The sequence below is a fragment of the Podarcis liolepis genome (assembly GCF_965112155.1).
Source record: "Podarcis liolepis genome assembly, chromosome: Z".
NCBI classification, from domain to species: Eukaryota; Metazoa; Chordata; class Lepidosauria; order Squamata; family Lacertidae; genus Podarcis; species Podarcis liolepis.
In genome coordinates, this window is record NC_139570.1 from 26944443 (window position 1) to 26959978 (window position 15536).

Sequence of the window (15536 nt, forward strand, 5' to 3'; positions counted from 1 at the left end):
GATGATTGATTTAAGGCATTTCACATTTTTAGAACTGCAGATTAGGAAAAAAGTAAAGTGTAAGGTTCCCAATTTAGTTAGATTAAATAATCTTTTTGGCAGCTGACACTGTTTGGGGCAAAATAAAAAATGTGACCCACAACTTTCTCTTATGCTAGCACAAATGAAGCTGCTCTATAGGCAACAAACATGTTTGCATCATCCAGCAACCATCAGATTTTGGAATTATATGACTGGTCTTCTATAAAATTCTGAAATAAATAGAGCAATATGTTCCCAGGTGAATTGTATAAAGGGTAATGCACAATGCCTTTGATTCAGTCTGATCCTCATATATGAAGATGGCCCTTTATCATCTGTTAAGAATTTACCAGTCAGATATTCTGTGACTGTAATTTGAAATCAAACTTAAGTATTTAAGGCATGTTTTGATTAGTATTGTGGGGCAGAGCTGATAGGTATAAAAGAATTCTGAGTATGTAATAAATTAGAAATGTTAATTTTAATCTTACAGTCAGAGACATGTACATTGTGCTCATACTGATTAAATCTATTGATACCCTTTAGTGTACCACATCAGATATTATTGACTTAACTTTTATTTATTTAATTTTTGTGGATTCACATTCAGTGGAGACTTTCAAACAACAGTTCAGGTTCAGTTCAGGAAAACAAAATAAAGCTTTATTCCAGTTTTATATTTTGACTGCATTCCTGGAAACATTTTTTTCAGACAAATGTATCATGAAAAACTAGAATCAGTTGTGTATTGGGGTATTTTTTTCTTTCATGTGCAGGTTTGTGAACCTCATCACAGAGCGGAAGCAGAAAACGGTTGTCATTCCACTGAGACGCCTAGCAAAAGAGGTAGGAAGGTTCCAGAGAATTAAGTCTCTGCAGGCTGCAGACATTATACACACACACACACACACACACACACACACACACAGAGGCAGACAGTTGGATAATGATGACACAGATAGTATTCATCTCCAGCAAATGTGAGGGAGGTATTACCCCTTGCCCCTGTGATGTTAATGACCATTTGGTTCTCTTTTATAGCTAAACATCCCAGTCTGGATTGTGAACCTTCGTCATGATTTGACCCATGGCAACCTACCTCACCTGGATGCTTGCCAAAAAGGTGAGTGCAGCTTTATATAGTGCTATCTGTGCCCATTCTGTGGGAGAACGGGCCAGACTCTAGAGGCTCCCACCTGGAGAAATGGAAGCAGGGGTAAATGGGAAGAATAGGTGACAAGGCGATTTACAAATAATTAAAATCAATTTAAAACTGAAAACAACAAATACATTTAAAATGATTCTGAACCTGTAACAAGTAAAGACTCATGGTAAAGATCCATTTATGCAGCTGGGGAAGCCTCTGGGAACAAAAATTATCTTCAGTTGCTTCCAGAAAGTGCAGATAGTGGGTGCATGTCATATCTCAACAGGAACACTGTTCCACAGAACAGGAGCAGCCGCACTAAAAGCCCTGCACTGAATTACCACAGAGTGGGCTTCTGAGATCTTTGGAACTTTCAAGAAAGACTCTCCCATAGATTACAGCCATCTACTGGGTATAAAAGGGAGTAAAGTTATGTGTACTTGGGCTTAGCTGGAATACAGTACGAGGGTAAGTGGGGGGCAGGTTTGCTAAAGGCTTCATGGAAGAGGTGTGTTTTGAGGAAGGGTTAGAAGCGAGGTATTCTGGAAAGGTATTTCCAGGCAGAAGGGGTAGTAAGAGACAAAGGTCGGCATCCTTTGAGGGAGCAGTAGATCTGCAGGTGATAGAGATGGACTGTCAGTCCTGCTGACAATCTATGTGCAGTACGATTGCGCGTTACATGCAGTTAACTTTCACAATTTCAACCTGACACAGTTGAAGGCAAACAGGTTGAAATTGCACAAGGCAAAGCAAAGCAAGACACAGAGTTACCTGGCATAGAAAAAGCTTTTAAGCTCTCTGCCTTGGGGGCCAAGGCCTGCTCAGCATGCTGGCTCTGGGATACTCTTTTGTGAGATCTTACAGACCATTACTAGCCTTCCAGAGCTGGCCCACTGGTTGGGCATTCCCTCCACTCCATGCAAACTATGGAGCTTTAAAGTTCTTTTGTTTGGAGTAAAGGTAAAGGGACCCCTGACGGTTAGGTGCAGTCAAGGATGACTCGGGGGTTGCTGCGCTCAGCTCGCTCTACTGGCCAAGGAGCCGGCGTTTGTCCACAGACAGATTCTGGGTCGTGGCCAGCATGACTAAGCCACTTCTAGCGAACCAGAGCAGCGCACGGAAACGCCGTTTACTTCCCGCCAGAGCGGTACCTATTTATCTACTTGAACTTGACGTGCTTTCGAACTGCTAGGTTGGCAGGACCTTCTGATCAGCAAGCCCTAGGCTCTATCGTTTAGACCACAGTGCCACCCCGTCCCTGCTTAGATTACCTGGCATGAAAAGAGCCTGTCTGCCTTGCTTTCTGGGCATGACCCACTCAGCATGTAGCTCCAGGAGTACTGGAGGTACATGTGGAACCATTACAAGTCTCGTGCTTTCGAGGACCTGTTTGATCAGAGATAACATTGGGACAAAAGAGACATTTAACTCTAATTCCACCTTCACCTACTGATCTTCAGCCCCAGTGGGCTGCTCTGCCTCACCAAATGCCTAACCGCTAAGTGCAGTACTTTATTATTTCCAGCAGGTGGTGCTGTACATTTAGGGCTTGGTAAATGCTTTCACCAATAGAAAAACTGGATGGTCTGAAGATCTGGACAGATAGAGTGTTCATTTGTAGGGGAACAGAAGGCAGTACAGTGGTACCTCGAGTTACATACCCTTCAGGTTACATACGCTTCAGGTTACAGACTCCACTAACCCAGAAATAGTGCTTCAGGTTAAGAACAGAAATCGTGCTCCGCCGGCGCAGCGGCAGCAGGAGGCCCCATTAGCTAAAGTGGTGCTTCAGGTTAAGAACAGTTTCAGGTTAAGAACGGACCTCCGGAACGAATTAAGTACTTAACCCAAGGTACCACTGTAGAGCATCACTCTGTAGATGGAAGAGAGGAAGTGCTAGCCTGTCTTTTTGCTCCAGCGGAGCCCCATGCTGGGCAAAAATTTGTTCCTGTCCAACTGTATGATTCTAATTCTACATAGTACCTTCCCTCCATAGACAAGTCTAAGAACAAGCTCATCCAGGTTGTGATCCACCAAGCTAGTTACAGTCATTATTTTACATTGTAGAGCACCATAAGTCCACTGGTAGGAAGGTAGTATATGGATGTATTAAGCAAATAAACCATGTGAAGATTCATATTCCAGAAATAACAAGAATGTATTTTCTTGGTGCCTAAAAGTTGACAGTGCTGGCACCAGGTGAACCTCCTTTGGGAGAGCATTCCATAACAGAGGGGCAGCCACTGAAAAGACATGCACTCTTGTTGTTGCCCTCTGCACATGTTTCCTTGTATGGAGCAGTTATGAGAAATTACTTGTAAATCTTTCACTTGACCAGGCTGCCTTTGTTTTACTATCCTCTCTATACTGTATATGTGTTGTCACCTCCAGGCTGTGATGTTGTCCTGGAATGGCTCCGGCAAACATATTGGAGCCGCCAGTTGGCCAATAACCTAGTAAGAGGATATGAAGAGGATGAGGATGAGGAATCGCCACTAGCAGGTACCGGGTTCATCAGCAGTATAACGGAGCCTGAAAAATTGGAGTCCCTCGACTGTCAGGGAAATGTGATGTTTCAAGGTGAGTATAGTCACCATGTGGATACACACTGCCACCCAATTACAGCTATGCTAAAATCCTGGATTTCTGCATTGTTTTCTTGAGGCAGGAAGCTGGGGGCAGAGAGAAGAAAAAAGGAGCTAGAGGTCAATGGTATGAACCTAGTAACAAGTCTGCATCTGTGAGAGAAGTTGAGGCATGGAATTGTCAATTCAAATGGAAATTGGGGAAATGAAACTAGGCACCTTGGGCCCCTAAGAAGCTTATAATACTCTGAAGTGTTGCCATTAGATTTAAAGAACTTATTCTCCAGTGTTTTACCCTTTCCTCCCCCACCTCCCCCAACCTTCATCTATATGGCAATTAAGCTTTCATGCTCAGTGTGCTCAATGTGAGCCCCAAACAGCGCTATGTGGCTCCTGGTCATCCCTGAGCAGGAACACCCATTTTGAAATACAGATCCCCCTTTGTGTTAATTAAAGCCAATAGGTAACTACTCGACTAATTAGAGTTTATCAAGCTGTTGCTATTATAAGCAGAGTAATTAGGCTGGGAAATAATAACATCAATGCTATCAATGGAGGCTAGTATAAGGCTCAGGATTGCTACTGTAGAGGGGCAAGGGAGGTGTGGCAGTGGGAACAGATTTTATAGGTGAAGGGGATTGAGATACGGATACACTCATACCCCTTCCGATCTGCGCCCCATCCCGAGGGACGAGGGTAGAGTGAGCAAGGATAATTCACCTCCGTCACTGGTGCTGTGCAATGCCAGGTCTATAGGCAACAAAACCGCCACCCTGCGAGATTTCTTTACCTCGCAGGGGACGGACCTGGCTTGTGTGACAGAGACCTGGGCTTGTGTGACAGAGACCAGAAGGGGAAACAGTTACCTTACAAGAGGTGACGCCCCCGGATTTCTCCGTCCTCCACCAGTCGCGGACTGTGGGCCGGGGGGGGGGGGAGGGTGGCATTATTAATCCGGGAAGATTGTTCCTTCAGGGCTTTGCCATCACCATCGATCCCTGGCATTGAATGTGTTGGCCTAGTGTGGGGTTCTGAGGAGAGCTTGGCTGTCTGGCTGGTGTACCAGCCACCTAGCGCACCAGCAGCCACCCTGTTAGGCCTACTGGAGGCAGTGGCTGACTGGGCCTTGGAGTTCCCTAACCTATTGATATTGGGGGACTTCAACATCCATGCTGATGCCACTCCCTCCTCACAGGCTCTCGACCTGGTGTCTTCCATGGCAACACTACGGCTCTCTCAGTTTGTTTTGGGCCCCACACATCAAGCAGGCCACACTGGATTTGATTTTTGGTGCATGTATAGATGTGATCATGTCCCCTTCGATGAAGGTGCCATGGTCTGATCACTATGCTCTGAAAGCCAGGATTGACTTTCCACCCCCACCCTGCTTAGTTGGCAAGCCGATTTGGGCTCGCCCGCGGAGGCTGATGGACCCTGATAGATTCCGTCAAGCCTTGCGGACCTTGCTCCCTCTGGCGACTCATTGACTGAGCTTGTTGAGGACTGGAATACCCAGCTCTTGGAGGCCATCAATGAGATTGCGCCCTCTGCGACCCCGCAGAAACCGGGCTCCCTGGTTTACCAAGGAGCTCCAGAAAATGAAGCGGGACCTCAGACGGCTAGAGCGAGTATGGTAGGGTGCCTGCGACAGAGCCTCAAGAACATCTTATAGGGTTTTTATGAAAACCTATGAGATGGCAGTGAAGGCCGCTAAGAAGTCTTACTTCTCAGCCTCCATTGCATCCTTTAGCTCTTGCCCGGCGCAATTATTTAGTATAATTAGGTCTTTAACGTCCCTGGAGGGACAGCCAAATTGAAATAACAATTTGACACATAGCTGTGAGTTATTTGTGGGCTTTTTTGGGGAGAAGGTCCTGTTGCTCCACCGTGACCTCGCTGCCAATTTGGATACAATAACAGAACTGGAGGCCCCTCGAGTGTCCTCGGGTCCAGTATTGGACCACTTTGACCGGATATCCCCAGCCGATGTGGACAGACTCCTCCGAGCTAGAAAGCCCACCACCTGTCCTCTTGACCTGTGCCCATCCTGGCTGATTAGAGCGTGTCCAGACGAGGTGCGGGGGCCCCTAAGGGGATATCATCAATTTGTCCCTTGGCACTGGGACATTCCCAGGGGAATTGAAGGAGGCACTGGTGCGCCTGCTCTTAAAGAAAATATCATTGGATCCTTTAGATCTATCCAATTACCGCCTGGTTTTGAATCTTCAGTTTCTGGGTAAGGTGATTGAGAGAGCAGTTGCTGAACAGCTTGATGGGTTTCTGGATGAAACATCAGCTCTCGATCCATTCCAGTCCGGCTTCCGCTCTGGTCATGGGACCGAGACGGCTCTGGTCGCCCTAACAGATGATCTCCGCAGGCAGCTGAATTGAGACGGGTCGGGGCTGCTGATTCTTCTAGACCTGTCAGCAGCCTTCAACATGGTCAATCACAAACTCCTGGACCACCGCCTTGCCAACGTCCTTCAGTGGCTGCACTCGTTTCTCTCTGGTCAGGGACAGAGGGTGGCGCTTGGGGGGAACTGTCGTTGCGCCACTCCTTGGTGTGTGGAGTGCCACAGGGTGTGATACTCTCCCCGATGCTTTTCAACATCTTTATGCGCCCCCTAGCCCAGCTTGTCCAGAGTTTTGGGTTGGGCTGGGCTGTCATCGGTATGATGATGACACCCAACTCTATCTGTTGATGGATGGCCATTCTGACTCAGCCCCAGACACACTGATCAGATGTTTGGAAGCTGTGGCTGAATGGTTACGTGGGAGCCGGTTGAAGTTAAATCCTTTGAAGACAGAGGTCCTTTGGCTGGGTTGGGACAATATGGGATTGGGGGGACAACTCCCATCTCTTGTGGGGGCGCAATTAGTGCCAGCACTGTCCGTTAAGAGTTTGGGTGTAATCTTTGACACCTCCCTTTCCATGGAGGTGCAGATTGCAGCTATAACAAAGGCGGCATTTTTTCATCTCCGCCAAGCTAAGCAGTTGGCTCCTTATCTCTCTCGCCCTGACCTAGCCACTGTGATCCACGCGACGGTCACCTCCAGACTTGATTATTGTCACTCACTCTACATGGGGCTGCCCTTGAGACATTTTGGAGGTCCCGGGCCACAGAGAGGTTAGGCTGGCCTCATCCAGAGCCAGGGCTTTTTCGGCTATAGCCCCGATCTGGTGGAACACTCTGTCACAAGAGACTAGGGCCCTGCGGGACTTGACGTCTTTCCGCAGGGCCTGCAAGACAGAGCTGTTCCACCAGGCCTTTGGCCAAGGCACAGTCTGACCCCCTCCTTTGGCGATCCTCGTAGAACTCTGGCCCACTGGTTGCCATTTGATTTTGAATTGATTTTAGAATGCTGTGTTACTTTTATTACTGTTAGCCGCTCTGAGCCTTATTTCGGCTGGGGAGGGCGGGATATAAATAAAATTTTATTATTAACCTTTCAAAAAAAACAACAACCCCACAAAATATTTCTACTGTATGTGCAGTTTTCTTTGCACGATGGCAGAGGTTACACCGATTATTCCATCATCTTTTAGGGCTGCTGTGGGGAAGCCTTCAACCCACAGAGCCTAATCAGGCCCATGTGCCCTCCCCATTTGGCTCTCCAAGCTGTTTTGGCCAAGCCACACCCAATTGCCCCACAGTGGACATCTAGTCCACAGGTAAAAGATCCTGCTTGCTGCTGAAAGCGTGGTTTGCAGGCACCAGCTGTGCCTTAACCTGATCTGATAATCTCTACAGCACTCGTAAAGGCACAGGGCTTTGCCATAGTTGGCAATCAGCTGATTTTCAGCACCTTAAAAGCACTGTGTCTGCCTGCATGGCGCAATTCAAAGCACACAGGGAAAGGAAAACGTTCACCTTAAGCTGTTGTGACATGGATTATTGTCTTGTTGCTAGCCCCACTTGCTTGATAGGTTTGGTCTGCAGGAGTTGGTGGGGGTAAGGATATGGCCCACTAGTCACCTTCAGTTCTTCACCCCTGCATTGAGTCATGCCGAAGCACTGAAATCCTGGGGCTTGCTGGAAATGAGGGTGTGGAAAGCATATTAGATGTCAGTTCACCATTCTTACCCTCATTGTACATGTCTTCATGGCTACTAGCTGCAGGGCTTTTTGGCATCCCTGCCTGAAAAAGGCTTCAGCTTCAGAAGCATCTCTCAACAAAAAGCAGCCATGCAGTACAGGTGACCTGCCTTGGTAGAAATTTAAGTAACTTTGGGGCCTAAATGGAGCCTAAGTGTATGAAGTGGTGCTGATGTGAAGAGGATGATACAGTCATTCCTGCAATTCAGTGTATTACCCAGAGCAGCCTTCACTAGTCTGGTGCTTGAGTGCCCTCTACCTGTTTTGGGCTACAACTCCCATCAGTCCCAGTTAGCATGGCCATAGGCAAGGGCTGACCTAGATGATGCCCAGTGCTTCTCATTTACTTCTGAGGAAATGTCACCCCATCAAGAGCAGGCCACTACCCATCCATCAGGTATAAGGAACCACCCACTACCACTGCCTCAGTCATGTCTGAATTGAGCTTCAGTTTATCAGCTCTCATACAACCATAGAATTGTAGAGTTGGAAGGGGCCTCAAGGGTAATTTTGCAGGGGGTTGGACTAGATGACCCTCAGGGGTCTTATGATGGAAAGAGCTCTTATGATGGAAATAATATCTAGTTATTTGTTAAATTAGCATCTTGCTGTTTGAAGAAATGGTGCTCAGGGTGTTTTGCATTTCATAGATTTCAAAACAATTACTGTCTGTCTTCTTTACTTGCCTTCCCAGAGAAAGTCGTGGAACTTCTGGTTTCCTATAAAAATCAACAATTTGAGGTAAGTTACACAGATTTGTACTTCCTGATTCATTTTTGAAGTAGTAAAATATAAAGCTCAAGAAGGTTTGCTCTATATACCACATTATATTTTCCCTGGACCTTTTGACAATGCATCTAGAGAATCATACTGAGGACTAAATTTCAAATAGGGAATTGTGCTCCAAATGTACATACTATATATCATTTAGATGTCATGCTAGAAGGGTGGAGAACCTCCCCAGTGGGGTCCAATTCAGTCAGAGAGGCCATGCCTACCCTCCTATCAGCTGATGCCACTTGAGAGGGTCAGAAGGAATAAGGCTGCATAGTGTTGGGTTCAGGCTCACAAAAGTGCTGCCTTCATGGAGGGCTCTCTTATGCTTGAACACAGCACTAAGTAGCCCTGTTTCTCTCATCTCTGTAAAGTGATTTTGGGAGTGGGGGAGAAACACAACTATGTTTTGCCAATTAAAGCAGCAAAGCTGCTGTCACTTGTAAACTCCAGCCTTACTTCTCATGTCCTTGTCAGTGGCAGGGAGTGGGGAAGCATGCAGTTTGCCAGCCTCATTCAGCGCTCCCAAATGTGCTGGGACATATGGCTGACACAGTATCCCTTGTGGTGTGGTTCCTAGGTAGCAACTCCATGCAAAGGATTTTGACAGCCCACCTGCCTGTTCAATTTGGCCCATGAGGCTGATCCCAATAAGGATCTGACCCGTGGAGCCAGAAAGTTGCCTCACCCCAGTTCTCATCATTGAACATAATAAAGAGGTAGATTGATTGATTCCCTGCCCTTTCTTACTGGTACAGATCATGAAAGCCCATAAATTCTGCACTGGCAATGGATGACCCATCCCTGAATGCTGATGGATAGATCCAGTGAGGCTATTTTTCACTGGCCGCCTTACTCCTGGTTTCTTTTTTACCGTTGGTGTTGTACAGCACAATTCCTCCTGTTTATTTATATGTTCATAAATATATATCTACTTGTGTCATAAAAATGTATCCAAGTGGTTTACAGCAATAAAACATAAAATGGTACAGTACAATAGAAACCATATTAAAAGGTTAAAAACGGATATCAATTAACTGTTGTGGAACATTTTATATTTTAATTGCCTACATAGGCATGACAGAATATAAAAAGCTTCAGCAGTGGCTATTTAAAAGTTGTCACAGAAGGCACCTGCTCGATCTCTGTTGGCTGAGTGTTCCCCAGGACTAGGCCAGTGAAACTAAAGGCTCAGTTTCGTGTTGGCAAAGGAGCCTCACCAACTTAGGGAACAACCCAAGATGCTCCTGCAGATTATCTCAATTATCAAGCTGGGGTATAAGCGTTTAGGCAATTCCCAAGGTGTCCTGGACCTAAGATATTCAGAGCTTTGCAAATTAATGCAGGGACATTGAACCTGGCTTAGTATTAGATGGACACCCGGTGCAGCTGTTTTAACAGTGGTGTCATGTAATTCTTGGCCAGATGCCCTCATCAGCAATCTGGCTGCCACATTCTGGAGCTTCTGAACCATACCCAAAGGCAGCCCCACATACAGCAATCCAGCCTTTTAATTGAGTCTTTCTCTTTGTGTTAGGTTCTCCAGCAACAGCAGGACATCAATCAGGTCTGCAAATTGTGGTACAACTCTTCTGCAGAGATACAGTGGATTGTGGCCCAGGTGAAAGAGTTGTTCCTAGAGAACAGGTAAGGAAGGACTTTAACCTAGTGGAGACTGAGGCCCACAGTGGCAGGTGTCTACCATGCCTGCAAGTACATAGCAATTGATGCATGATATTTCCCAATTAGATACTATGCCATGGTAACAGAGCCCCACCTATGAAGGCAGGGGAAATTAGTTTGCATGTGTAAATACGCAGGAGCAGCCATGCAAAGTTATACCAAAGTGTCTTTTTCTGCCAGCCTTGAGCAGAGTGAGGGGACACAAATAGCAGACACAGGAAGCTGCCTTATACAGAAGCATACCATTGGTCTTTCTAGCTCAGTGTTTTCTGAACCAACTGGTAGTAGCTCTCCAGGATTTCCAGCAGGTTCCATTTCCAGCGCTGCCGTGAGATACCAGGCATTGTACCTCTGTATGCAAAGTAGATGCTGTACCACTGAGCTATAGCCTTTCCCAGGAGAAAGTACTGAGCATGAGGCCTAGAGCTGTGAGAGAGCTGTCCAGTAGGAACTGAATGTCAAGAGCAGATGCTTTGACAAGAGACCAGGAATATTAAGGGAGCTGACAAAAGGTCAACGTAAATGGACTCTCCATGCCCTTTCTTCTGCTAAAAAATTGATATTAATTCACTGGAAACATAATACCATGGCTCCCTTCAATCAATGGATAGAAGATATGATAACTCTAGCAACATATGAATGGATTGCTTTTATACACAGATTGTGTATGGTTAAATACAATGATATTTGGAATCCATTCATAGAGTATAATGTCTTGTTAGTAATTTTAAATTTATTGGATTAATTGTACAGTCGTACCTTGGTTGTTGAACGCCTTGGTACTTGTCTGTTTTGGCTCCCAAACGCTGCAAACCCGGAAGTGAGTGTTCTGGTTTGTGAACATTCTTTGGAAGCTGAACATCCGACGCAGCTTCCAATTGGCTGCAGGAGCTTCCGGGTCACTGCAGAGTGTAACCTGAAAACGCTCAACCTGAAGCATATTTAACCCGAGGTATGACTATTCACATTTCCTTTTTTTCATATTATTTTTTCAAAGAAAACTTTTAATAAAATATAAATACAGTGGTACCTCAGGTTACATACGCTTCAGGTTACAGACGCTTCAGGTTACAGACTCCACTAACCCAGAAACAGAACTCAGTTAGCTGTAGCTGGGGCTTCCCAGAGAGCTTTGCTCTAAGCACTGAACAGCTGAGGGCTGACGGTTTCATAAGGAGACCTGATGACTTCCTGCTTCAAGGCTATGATTGGAGCATGTGCTGGCCTTGTCTCCTTTTCCCAAATAAATGGAATGAAATGAGAGACTTTGGGATGTCTAACGTGCACCGTTTGGGCTTAGGCACAGTGGTTCTAGCTTTAAACGTTTGTAGGAAATAAGATTTACCATGATTTTACCATCTTATCACACTCCGAGTCCGTCTGCTTAGTGGCCTTTTGTGGGTGCCAATTGACTACTTTTTCCATAGTATTTAGGCCCATTAAGAGATTCTGGCCCAGTTTGAACAAAACAATACAGTACTCTTCACTTGACATTCTCTCTCATGTATGTTTAGGAACTAAATGTGTGCATTCCCTCCCGGCACTCTTGGTGCACCTGTCCTATCCCCAGATATCCATGGATAGAATGTTTTGTGGGTAAAATATACATAGGCTCAGGCTGCCGGCTCACTGCCTAGATTTTATCTGGGCTATTGATTGTAGTGTTCAGGTTCATGCACATTTGATTTTACACACATGCACTCGCTATTCACATATTCCCATTTGTGAACACAAGAGAGGGAGTGAAAGGTGCATTCTTACTCCCATATGTAGGGGGGAAGAGTATTGTCAGGACCACCATGCTGTGAAGGAGAGAAGGTTGTGTCAACCTCCTAAATATCTGCAGACAACGAACTTGTGCCCTCTTATCTCTGCAGATTGTGGAGTTCTCTTAGCAACTGTTCTGTTTGCATTATTCCCTGACAGCGCAGAAGATATGCTTCAGTGTTCTGTTCTGTTATTTACATTTCTGAGACCTTCTTTTAAGCATGTCCTGTTGTTTCTTGATAAAGCGGAATTTGCTTTTGGCACTTAGCATTTCAGCAGGGCCTCCTATTTTCTAGTGATGGGCAACAGGAAGTGTAGGAGGCAGCTGTGCAACACAGGACAACCACCCCACCTCTAGCTTGCTTAGGAGTCCTGGATGAGAGAACACACCACAGTGCATGCTTGTAACACATTTACACAAAAAGTGAAGGGAAATGTGTTTCTGTTGAGGCTGCTCTCTTCACAGGCAAAAACTTGTCCAGCTCAGAGCGAAGTAGAGGGGAGAAAGAGATCAGTAGCCACAAGGCTGCAGTTGTTGTTTTGTCGCGTCCGACTCTTTGTGACCCCATGGACCAGAGCACGCCAGGCACTCCTGTCTTCCACTGCCTCCCGCAGTTTGGTCAGACTCATGTTGGTACCTTTGAGAACACTGTCCAACCATCTCGTCCTCTGTCGTCCCCTTCTCCTTGTGCCCTCCATCTTTCCCAGCATCAGGGTCTTTTCCAGGGAGTCTTCTCTTCTCATGAGGTGGCCAAAGCATTGGAGCCTCAGCTTCACGATCTGTCCTTCCAGTGAGCACTCACAGTTGATTTCCTTCAGAATGGGTAGGTTTGATCTTCTTGCAGTCCATGGGACTCTCAAGAGTCTCCTGCAGCACCATAATTCAAAAGCATCCATTCTTCGGCAATCAGCCTTCTTTGTGGTCCAGCTCTCACTTCCATACATCACTACTGGGAAAACCATAGCTTTAACTATATGGATCTTTGTCAGCAAGGTGATGTCTTCTTTTTAAGAGGCTGCAGTAGCATTTTAAATTGCTATATCATGTGATTTGTGGTGTTCATCTGGGTCTATCTCCTGCCCAAATACAAGGCAATTCACCCACCAGCTCTTTTTCCCAGATCAGCTGTCACAGTCCAGGGCACTGCATGCTATGGGCAGAGAGAGTAGGTATTGGTTTAGCATTTGACTAGCAAAAATTACAGCCTGTCGAATTTGGGCCAGTTATTTTAAAGCATTAATTAGTCTGAACAGTAAACAATAACAGAGAGAACTGTGCTGACTACAAAAACTGTCCGAGGAGTGCAGGAAGCTGCCTTATTTCAGTATAATCACTGCTAGTAACCACCGGTAGCTTTTTCTTCCACAAATTTGTATAAGAATAAATCCTTATTTTTCTAGCCCAGTATGGTCAACTCTGGCAGGAAGAGCCTCTTCAAAGTGTTAAGTGGAGGTTTTCCGTCATTTACTACCTGATTGTCTGCAGTTGCTGAGGATTGAATCTGAGCATTTGTAGGCCAAAAAAGGTGCTCTCCTTGTCTGTTTCTAGAGGCCTGATTTTATTAGGACAACAGCTCAAACAGAGCCTGTTCCTCCCAATAAATATATGAACCTAGGAAGCAGCCTTGGATCGAGACTCTTGAGAGTCTGCAGACTCCGAGGGTCTTCGGTAGAAGATCTTTCACATCTACTAACTGCTAATGAGAAGGATTGAGCCTGATATCTTCTACGTATATGGAAAACAGGTGCTCTGCTGCTGAGCTGTGTCCTCATCCCATGCATCAGACTGCTGTGACTAATTGCATTTGTTTGTTTTATGATTTTTTCTGAGCTTTGACTTCAGTCTAGAGATTCCTGCAGAGTATAGTTTATTGTGATGCCAAGAGTGTCAGTAGTTGGCAATTTCTTACTGCAACCCAATAACAGGTAGTCTGTTGAATATGGCTGGGACTAGATATTACAGTTTCCTTCCGAAAACAGTCACTTTGTCTCCTTCTGTCCCATGGTAATGTCTAGGGAGGTGAAATGTGTGATGGGAGTGGTGTTGCATCGCAAGGCTCGCCTCTTCCATGTGTGAGGATGGGGAAAGACAGTGCTAATAAGACTGTGTTGCATTCTGTTAGTGCCAGAGAGATGGGGAGGAAGTGTGGGGCTTTGGTCAATGGCTCCAGAAGATTCCTGGCAGCGACCCAAGCCATAGGTTGCTGCCAGCTCCTCTCCCACCGGAGCAACAGAGGAATACAGATAAACAGTGCTGCCAATGGCACATTTCCTCCCTCGCCACTGCCCATGTGTTCTCAGTTGATTGAACCCTGATTCCAAGCTGGAGCCCACCCAGAGGGTCACTCCGTTGAGGGCCTTGGAGAACCTTCAAGCAGCCCAATATCCTCTGCTTTGAAAAAAATATCTTTAACTGCTGATAAAAATCCTTCCAAGGCTAGCAAATCTAAAACAAGGGAGTAACTATTACTTTGTGTTCAGTATGTCAGGAATCTTGAAATAGGGCGTAAATTATTTTGCTTGAAACCTTGAACGTTTGAGAATGATACTGTGGTTTGATAGATGACACAAACTTGTGAGTCTGCCAACAATCTCCAGCACCCAGGTGGCCCAAGTGAATGAAGTTTAGAATTTACCCTGTCTGGAGGGTTGATTGTAGGGTTGACCCATTGAAATGCCACAAAAGGGACGTGTTGCCCAGTTTACAAATGCAGGAGTATGACGTGGAAAGACATAAGTTGAAAGTTGGACTGTCCTGCTTCAGAATGTAGGTTACAGGGGAATCCCAGGTTAGACTCAGTTCCATGTAAAACGAATGAATCTCTGCATGTAAAAATCTAGCACACTCATTTCATGCTAGATTCTTATTTGCATGATTTTTATATTATATTTTATATAGGTTGGTCATTTGAAAACGGCATGCATCACCTTCAATCTAAAGTGATGCAGTGCATTCTACCACCTCATTTCTGGAGCATGTGTAGACCAGGCCTTTGGTGTATATGGACAGGTGTATATGGAGCCAATTTCAAAGGCTGCTTTTTCTTACTTGGTTCTCTCTCTACAAGCAGGGATGTCCATATGGCTGGGGCAACCCAGTCAGATGGACAGCATATAAATAATAAATTATGACAATGATGACCTGTGAAAATGCTTTTCTGTATGAGGGCTCTGAATTTTTTTTTCTTTCAAGAAAATGCTAACAAAATGCTGGCAGTGCTGCCTCAATAGTATCTCCCCAGAAAAACAACAACACCAGAGGTAGTATTGGAATGAAGTATTGAAGGATGTTGCAAAGTTAATAGGATTATTAAAAATAATTGTTGTGCACTCATAAAGTATCTGTATCCATATATATAAACACCGATACACATATACCTCAATACTGGCTATTCTGATATGAACCAAGTGGCCAACAAATTTGGAGGTGTATAGAAGTCAAAGAAGACTAGGCTCAGTAAT

General features: G+C 45.4%; 1 protein-coding gene across 2 annotated transcripts in view; it reads left to right on the top strand.

Annotated features, from left to right (window-relative positions):
- LAS1L (LAS1 like ribosome biogenesis factor) overlaps positions 1-15536 on the top strand; it is a 43934-nt gene that overhangs the window by 4238 nt on the left and 24160 nt on the right. For both annotated transcript variants that reach the window (XM_083485166.1, XM_083485165.1), the window contains exons 4-8: positions 798-867; positions 1063-1144; positions 3560-3748; positions 8545-8591; positions 10162-10271. In XM_083485166.1, coding sequence (XP_083341292.1) covers positions 798-867; positions 1063-1144; positions 3560-3748; positions 8545-8591; positions 10162-10271 — 498 coding nt within the window. The remainder of the gene's footprint in view (positions 1-797; positions 868-1062; positions 1145-3559; positions 3749-8544; positions 8592-10161; positions 10272-15536) is intronic.